At 31.5% G+C, this 9665-nt stretch overlaps 1 protein-coding gene across 1 annotated transcript; it reads left to right on the plus strand.

Annotated features, from left to right (window-relative positions):
* LOC145103070 (uncharacterized) lies at positions 1 to 2282 on the plus strand. The gene is made up of 6 exons (XM_079040610.1): positions 1 to 352; positions 763 to 901; positions 993 to 1256; positions 1343 to 1424; positions 1659 to 1855; positions 1940 to 2282. Exons 1-6 carry the CDS (start codon positions 102 to 104, stop codon positions 2165 to 2167), a joined length of 1161 nt encoding a protein of 386 aa, XP_078896736.1. The 5' UTR covers positions 1 to 101; the 3' UTR covers positions 2168 to 2282.
* The last annotated feature ends 7383 nt before the right edge of the window (positions 2283 to 9665 follow it).

Here is a 9665-nt window from a genome sequence, read left to right on the forward strand (position 1 = left end):
CTGAAAATGATAATACCAAAGAGTCGAGTTGTTTATTTATGAGATTTAGGCATTTAGCTATACGTGTCCTGGTTTTCCCGATGAACTCCCAGTAGAGTGCGATGGAGGATATGTGGAACAGAGAATTGTTATTGTCGCAACGATCATCGTCGATGGAAGAACGATTCTGGACAGAAATTGGGAGTGGATGGATTACCTACACGCTTGCTGTTGTAACCCTCGTCTTTGTGCTTCAGTTCGCGAGGTTTCAAATCATCCCCCGATTCCTACTATTCATCAACCCTCGTTTTGGATCCGTGGAACAATCGAACACTCCCACAGTTTCTCTTCCACCGTCGTCTCAATCACATAGGTTAGTTGTTCAGTGTTCTCTGGTTTGATTGGATTCTAGTAATTTGATTCTGTTTTTGCCTTTTCATTCATTGTCTTAATCTCGTGCTATTGCAAATGCAACAATTACATATCATTTTAGGCTAACCTGAGTTCTCATTCAGCATATCTTAGACTTGAAATCATAACATAAGTTGCTCTATGCAAATTTTTTTGAAGAAACCTAAAATTTTCATTAAACCAATCAGGTTTACTTCTTCTTCTTCTTCTTCCTCTGCTCTTGCTCCTTATAGATTTGTCTTGTCTTCTTTAGAACTACGTTTTTTTCAATCATTATAGCCTCTTTCGGGATATATTATTATTATTATGATTCTAATACTTGTTTTGTTTTCGATTTTAGTATGTCCTACTCATTCACATCTGTTTCTGCAGAATATCAGATATCATAACTGATTTGGATCTTAAACTTCTGATAGACAATCTGGATGAAACCACACATGAGAATTGGGAAAATGTTGTAGATAAAAGAAACAATTCACTCTCCTACCATGTCAAGTGTTGCAAACCAAAGGTTATTCTTCATATCCTCACCTAACATATCATGATTTATCAAAAAAAAAGACTTGCATTTTCACTTATTTAAACATGTATATTACTTCCAGGATGGTGGCCCACTGAAGTATTTAAGCACTACAGTATTCCATTCTTGTTCTTCAGACACACTACGTGACTTCTACATGGATAATTTCTACAGAAAAGAGTGGGACAAGACCATAATTGACCATGAACAGTTGCAGATTGATGAAAGTAATGGAACTGAAATTGGACGCACAATAAAAAAATTCCCTTTTTTAACCCCAAGAGAATACATTCTTGCTTGGAGACTATGGGAAGGAAGTGATAAAACCTATTATTGTTACAGTAAGGTATTATATTCCACTCTATATTATTATTATTATAATACATTTTGTTGATTTATATTTATAATAATGTAAAGTATGTTGTTAATTAGGAATGTGAGCATCCTTTAGCTCCAAGACAAAAGAAGTATGTACGCATTGGCCTTTTAAGATCTGGTTGGAGAATAAAGGAAGGCAAGTTTGTATAGGGGTACCCTTGATATTACTCTCCTTCATCTTATTTAGCATTCTATTTTGTTTCCTTCAGTGTAAAATTGGGACCCGCTAAATTGGTTTAAGACTTAAGCATAACTTTAGGTACCTTTATTTATAACACAAATTAAACATTTAGCATTCTTGAAATTATTTTTTCTTGAATTGACACAAGGCTTAGTCTAACTTTTCTTTTACTTTTTTATTATGTTGAAGTGGGTGGTAGAAATTCATGTGAGATAAAAATGGTTCATCAAGAAGATGCTGGTTTAAACGTTGATATGGCAAAAATGGTATTTGCTAAGGGCATATGGAGTTATGTATGTAAAATGGATAATGCTCTTCGGAAATATTCCGACATTAAACGTCTTCAACTTACTTCAGTTGTTAGTGCGATCACTCTTGTCCAAAAGGTCAGCTTTTTTACACTGTCTGCTGTCTACTGTCGACTGTCTACTGTTTGCTGTCTGCTGAATGGATTGTTTTGGTTGATGTAGGTACCGCTTGAGTTGGAGTCTACGAGGAGGATTGAAGAGATAGGTCATCCGGAAGTTTCTCAAGAGAGAAAAGTGTCGCGAAAGCCTTCAAAGAAATTGATAGCGAATGGATTGATTCTTGTTGGTGGGGCGATTTGTTTGGCGCGTGGACATAATAGCTTAAGTGGAAAGCTTGTCATGGCATTTGTATTAAGTAAGCTTACAAAGCGACACCAAAAGAAGGAATAGAAATAGATAAAGAAATATATGGAAAACTATGTAAATTGTAATCTTTAAGTCTTTAACTGCTACTTATGCTGAAATGAGTTAAAAAGTTTCTATAACATGTTGGTTTTTCTTTTTATGCAAAGTTGTGATTGATGGATAATAATGAAGATAACAAGGAATTACATTATATTTAAGGGATAATGTCATGAAATGATAACCAATAAGAACATTTTTCTTTTTATATCACTTGTGTTTTAATTATATTTAATGTGATTATACTTCTTTTTGTCTTCTTTTTTTACTATTAGTGTAATGAGAACACATAATTTTTCTCTTTTTGTAATTTGTTGTATATGTTTAAAAGTTAAGAGATCTAAATAACAAATTTGATGTTAGAAACTACAAACGCAAGGTTATCTGATGGATTTGTATATCCTTGTAAAACATGTTTGAAGTTATAGTACACGTACTCAATGAATGATTGGTTTGAGTCAAAAGTTGTAATTTTTTTATGGTTGACGTTTGTGTATATGTTATAATATGAAAGAAAATCTATGATTGGATGATGTTGCTTGTTAAAGGAATTGAGCATATAAGTTTAAAATGTTTGGAATGGATAAGATTCAATTCTGGAATATATTGTTATTGGCAAAGGGGGACCATTTGAGGGTGAAATGTCATATTATGGATATGGTTCGAAAGGTGTTGATAAGAGGATATAGACCATCAATATATAAAATATGTTTTTATTCAGAAGATAAGGGAGACAAAAATGTTTTTTAATCATTACTCATTAGTGAATGGGTATCATATTATGAAATTAACTTATAGGTCTTATAGACACGAATTTTGGTACACTTGGATAGATAAGAAACTTGGAAAAAAACAAATCTGGTAGAGCTGGGATAGACAAGAAACTTGGAAAGTATAAGTTAGTGAAGTATTCAAAAGATAATTAAGTTTTAGTAAATAATGTTGGATCAATAAGATAATTAAGTTTAGTAAATAATGTTGGATCAATAAGATAATTAAGTTTAGTAAATAATGTTGGATCAATATGTTAAGAATTATGTTAGAATGATATTTGCTAATAAAATATAATTCTGTAAGGTTATATAAAAAACCAGCTGATATAAATATATTATTTATAAGAATTTGATTATTGTTAAATAATTATAATTCTTTCAATTAAATGGAAAATATTTATTTAAAAAATAATATTATTCCAATGTAAGTATCATGAATTATATCATAAAGGCTGTGTTTGACGTGACACATCTAGCTGATAAGCTAATTTATTTTTTGAGTTTTTTTATCTTGTTAAGCCAAAAAGTAGCTTATAAACTAGATTTTTAAAAAGCTACTTAGACTATGTTTGGCGTACTAGCTGAAAAGTTAGCTGATAGCTGGAAAGCTAGCTGTTAAATAAAAAGTTAGTTAATAGCTGAAAAGCTAACTGATAAAAAATGACGTTTGGTAAACTAGCTGAAAATCTAACTGAAATATATAAAATTACATAAAAAGATATTTAAGAGTATTTGTTTCTATAATTAATTAAGGGGTATATTTGAAAAATTTTAAAAAAGTTTTTAAAAAGCTAGTCTATATAGCTTTTCAGAAAGCTAGCTCATAAGCTACTTTTTGGCTTGCCAAACACGACAACATAAAAAAACTTGAAAAATAAGCTAGCTGTGGCGCGCCAAACATAACCTTAGACTAGCTTTTTAGGAGTTTTTTTTTTAAAAATTTTCCAAATATACCCCTTCATTAATTATAGAAACACATGCATTCTTTTAAATGTCCTTTTATGTAATTTTATATATTTCAGTTAGCTTTTCAGCTAGTTTTACCAAATATCATTTTTTATCAGCTAGCTTTTTATTTAACAGCTAGCTTTTCAGCTATTAGTTATCTTTTCAGCTAGTACGTCAAACATAACCAAATTATGATATATGAAGTCATGTATATTTATTTGGACTTAAAGACTTTTGTCTTTTATCTAATAGGCCACGACTTTATAACTAACTTATAAAAGAATGTGAATGTAACATCCCGACTCTCAGGTATAATTTTTAATTAATTTGCATTTGTGATGTCAGAGCAACTCAACGAGTTGGATGCCCCAACTCGTCGAGTAGAGGTGTTAACGACCACATGATTTTTAGAGTCTACTCGACGAGTTGGAGGACCCAAACTCGATGAGTAGGAGCTGAGTGAGAAAACCCTAATTTTTAGGGTTTGTGTCCTATTTAAAGGACCTTAAGCCTTCATTTCCGCCTCCCTTATCATCCTAACACTCTGAGAGAAACCCTAATCGAGCTATATCCGTGTGTGAGAGAAAGAGAGGCTAATATTGTGTATTTTGGTGCATTTTTTTAGAAGAAGAGTGAGGAGCAAAAGGCTTGGGACGTGAGGAAGCTCTTGGATCCGGTGTTCATTCATTCCTAGCTTTTGTTTGAAGGTAAAAAGTTACCATATTGATAATTTCTTTTGTTAGATCTCTTTCTTGGGAGTTTTAAGGCCTTTTCCCCATCCATCTTTTGGTTTTTGAGTTGTTTGAGCTGGTCATGGAGTTGAGACTCCAGATTTGTGACAACCCGAATATTTTTTCAGTCAACGAAAGTTAATTCCGTTAAATAAAATTTTGAATTTTTTTTCATTTCTGTTAAAGTTTACTTAAATCTCGGAACCAAAACACTTGAAAAAAATTTAGCTTTTCTCAAAAATCAGACAAAACGGTCCAACACCCCGTTCACGATCGTGAACCCATTTCTGGCAGTGAACCCAGCCTATATATATATACACACACACACACACTAGCAGGACACCCGCGCACAACGGCGGACGACGATTAGTTTTCTTTTCGAAAACTTGTCATATTCAGAAAATATAAACACATGATAAAATGGAGGGAATGTGGAGATTTTAAGGATGAACGGTATTTTTTTTTTTTTTTGACATATTTGGATTGTAGACGTATATATTGGGGTAGGTGAGTTGGTTGAAATCTTTTAGCTTTTACTATTGAGATGAATTTATTTATGTTAAGATGTTATCTTTATTTTATAAGAAAAATATTTTTATTGTATAAACGGAAAGCAAATTAGAACGACTGAATAAATTTGTAAGAACCCCACTTTTTTATATAACTTAATAAAAAATTGTTAGGTCGCATAAATACATAACTAAAGCCTAAATTTTATTGTTATGTAACTTCTTTTTCATCTTAAACGAAATGATCACTAATTTTGTTGGCATATTGAGCTTCCTTAATTATAAAGTTGTAAAATTGTAGTTAATTTAAAAAATGCCTTTGATTTTGTTAACTATATAAAAACATCATATTGTCTAAAAATAAAGGAATAATATTTTAAAAAGTCTAAAGAATAGGAAAAGCAAAAAAAAAATGGTTGGGTAACAAAGTTAAACTACCATCCATATTAACGCAATTCTACACAATTCTAATGAATCGTACATACCTTTTTAGGTTGTGTAAAAAGCATGGGTTGAATTTCTAAAAATCATGGGTTAAATACAAGAAATGTCAACTTCCATTTGATGACTTAATTATATGTAAATGTTATGACAATATACATATTGTCTTAAAATTAATGGGAGTGAGAAAATTAATTTAACTATGTTCAGATGCCTAGACATAGTTAAATATGGTAAACATTAGGTTGACATAAACCAGTTAAGATCTCTTGAGCCCTGTTTGCTACAATTGAGATATTATGATCAACCAAATATATGCTAAAATTTTAATATAAAAGTATCGTTAAGTAATATTTTAAATTGTTCCATTTTGTCACATAGGATCGACATCATAAACTTAACATTTTTCAAGAAAGTTAATAAAAATCAATTGATTTTGCAGTGAAAGTGAAAGATCATGCTAACTCTACCCATCTTTACTTGACTACACATATCTTGATGAAAAATGCAGCGCCAATCAAGTAAAGGGCTACCATTGCATCTGAGGATTGTTCAATGTTGTTTCCTAGCTTTAAAAGTCACCTTCATTTTTTTTGTAACTCATTGATACAGTCTCTAAATCTCCTTTATTTGTGTAATTTGTGGTTATGGTCATCTAATGACTTTCCTTAAGTTGAAAGGATTTCTTGTCTTTTTTAAATCAACTTTAAATATCAGACCTTGAAGCCAAAAAACAATGCATTAGTTCCTCAATTAAAAGTAAAATATGTTGACTTTTGAAGCAAATAGGATACAGATAACCACATAAAATAGTTTAGTCATTTAAATGCAAAAAGAGGCACAAAAAGCTTATTGTGCAGTTTAGAGAAAATAAAGAAAATGGTAAATAAACATTTTGAAGTTCATTCTAAAAGAATCGTTGGATCCTTTCCCAAAAAAACATTTCAACTTATGATAATGCTTTCAACAGTAAGTTACAAACATTAAATATTAGTTCCTATTGGGCAAATTGTGAGAAATAAAAACATGATTTACTCTTTTTACCAATATAAACAATCTACTTTACTCTTTACTCATAATAACAAGATTTTTATATTCATTTACCGATAATGGAAACGTATTTACACTTCAAGCATCATGTCGGTCATTCAAAATATCATCTCTAACAAGCTTATGCTGAAAATCAACATTTACAGATCACCGATAGTCATTGCTTGCTCATTTTCACAAAATTCCACCTCCTACCACAGCAGTTGCAGACTGAAAAAAAATTGAGATTCAACATGTGTGACCTTGAACCATTCTTGAAGGGTATAACAATAATTACATCAATCTTCGAATCGTGTTTATTTGTCTATTTTAATTTTTTTGAAATGAAAACAAACAAAAACTACATAAAAATAAACGAATTGTAAGAGTAACAACATAAATGATGATATAAAAACCACTATTTTTTAGGATGACATTTTTTTATATAAGGCTTTTGACCTTTCAGCCCACAAATGATGTCCATACTAAAGCAAGATGGTGAGGTTACTCTACTCCCTAAAATGTCATGCGTCAATCCTTTTTTTTTTTTTTTTTCTAAAATACCTAGCATATGTAACCATAGGCTTCAATAAACATGTCATGTTTCTTATGCCTAGAACATTAACTGAACTTAAATCTAATATTAAAATGGATTAAAAAGATACCTTTATCAAAGTTACAAATACAATACACACCTTTAATTACAATGGAGATTCCACAAAAAATGGATAAAAAAGAAAATTTAATCAAAATTACAAATAAATTACACACCTTTCTTTTTATTTATATGTGACACACTCAGTTCACTGCAAAGATGGGGATTTCCAATTAGAAGCTGAGAGCAATATGGATAATAACAATAAAGCATACAATTTCATTTCATTATGCTCGAATTTAGATTTAACAATTAGTTGCACGTTACTAAAACCAAAATTAACATTTGTCAAATTACAATTATGCCCTTGACTCTCAAAAACATCATATGCCCCAAATTTGAAATTTGAAAAGATTTTTGAAAAAAAATACATCAGGCGTAAACTTACTTTTTGTTTGTCTCTGATTGAGGCGTCTCTGGGCCAAAAATATGTTGGTGTATAATCTACAAAATCGACATACACACCCAAATAAGTATAAGATTTAAAACATACAATGAACACAAAGTTAGGAAATTGTTATAAAGCTTGTAGAGGCAAACACCGACCATAAACATCAAATTGAACCGCAACAAAATAAAACAATAAACCATAAAGCCCATAAAAACCGACCTGAGAAGAGCAATAGATAGGGAAAAGCGACTGCACAGAGAAATATTAAGTAGACATACAAAGATTTAATGGAAAAGGAATTCAACATCATTTTGAAAACTGAATCGTATGCGGTACTGAACCAAGATTTAGGTTTTCAAATCGTTTCGAAAACTGAATCGATATAATTTGGTTCTATCCCATATACGATCAATGATAAGAGACATACCTGTCTATGATCCTAAAGCAGAAAATAGTTGAATTTCTCTTTCTCCTTCTTGATAGTTTTTGATGTTCGAAGTTCGATGTTGATTGGAGACTACTTTACAATTTCTTATCAGGGGAGGAAGTGATGGAAATAAGGAAGATGGAAAACGGTGGTGGTTAGGGTTTAGAGAGATTGAGAAGAAACGATGATGAATTTGGAGAGAGGTTTATCTATAAGAGGAGAAAAAAATCCCAAAAAACCAAATTAATCCTTTATAGGTGAAGAATTTTAGAAACCATACATACAACAAAAACCAATTAGAAACAACATAACCAAAATTATTGTACAAAAACAAAATTAGAGGTTGTATCGATTATTGAAAATGAGAAAAATTACCAGGAACCAAGTTTGGATTTGACAGAACCCATAACTTTCCATTCTCGTTTTAAACATTTTGGAGCTTTTCTTGAATGGCGAGAAAGGAATGCAGCAAACAGTAGATGGTTCGATAGAGGTGGTGACGATGGATGGTTAAAACGATGATGATGGATAGCTGTAAGGGTTACCAAGTGGTGGTTAGCAGTTTGACCGCTAGGAGTGGTGGTTGTTGGTGGCGACAATGAGCAGGAGTGATGGTTGGTGATGACGACAATGAGCAGGATTGGGGCTAGGGTTTTTAGAATGGATATAAAAACCCTAGATCAAGAAAGCCTATGAATAGCGAAGATGATGAAGTAAAAACGTATATCTTGAATTTATCAGAGATGAAGACGAAAGGGATGAGTGAGAATCGGAGTTTTCAAATTTGGGATTCATTTCCGAAGATAAAGGCGGAGGACCAGGTAAAATAAAATAGAGATAGTAAAGAAAAAGATCCCCGTCAAAAAATGAAATAACATCTTTCATGACTGGATTGGATACTTGTACTTATGTATTATTTATTTGTACAATTTAATCTAAATAGAACTGAGTTTAAATTTTTAATATTATTTTATTGATGGCTACTTGTACCATTAGGTTAATGATTTGAACGTTTTAAAAAAATTATTATTATTATATTGAATCTATTTATAGAAATAGTGAGATTTTTTTATAAGATAGTAAATATATATATATATATATATATATATATATATATATGTGTGTGTGTGTGTGTGTGTGTGTGTGTGTGTATGTTCTTACCCTCATTTTCACTTTTCTGGCCAAAAACTCATCTATCTTCTCTCTAATCTTCCGACCGCAAACTCAAGATTTCCTCGTTTTCTTCCAAAAATCATCAAAAAAATCACCTTTGGGTGTTGTTGTGGAGCCTCAAAAACGTGTTTTTCACCAAATTAGCGAAATCTTTGTCGAAGGGTGTACGGCCGTGAATCCTTCAAATATTCAAATCTTCAAGGGTCGAGTTCAGTTCACGGCCGTAAACCATTCAAGGACCATGAACCCTTCAAATCCTCACCAAGAACACTAAGAAATCGTTCACGGTCGTGAACTATGTACGACCGTGAACTCATTCTAGCAATGAACACTATGAAAACAAAAAACCCTCCATCCACTTCAACAGTCTCGATAACATTCCTTAACCAAAAGCAAGTGTTTTTCTAAC

Source organism: Lactuca serriola, chromosome 4 (assembly GCF_051521515.1).
Source record: "Lactuca serriola cultivar US96UC23 chromosome 4, Lser_US96UC23_V15, whole genome shotgun sequence".
Taxonomy (NCBI): Eukaryota; Viridiplantae; Streptophyta; class Magnoliopsida; order Asterales; family Asteraceae; genus Lactuca; species Lactuca serriola.

Coding starts and splice junctions, on each gene's coding strand:
- LOC145103070 (XM_079040610.1), top strand. CDS start 102: ATGGAGGATATGTGGAACAGAGAATTGTTATTGTCGCAACGATCATCG. Junction 353..762: donor CCGTCGTCTCAATCACATAG/GTTAGTTGTTCA, acceptor CTGTTTCTGCAG/AATATCAGATATCATAACTG. Junction 902..992: donor TCAAGTGTTGCAAACCAAAG/GTTATTCTTCAT, acceptor TATTACTTCCAG/GATGGTGGCCCACTGAAGTA.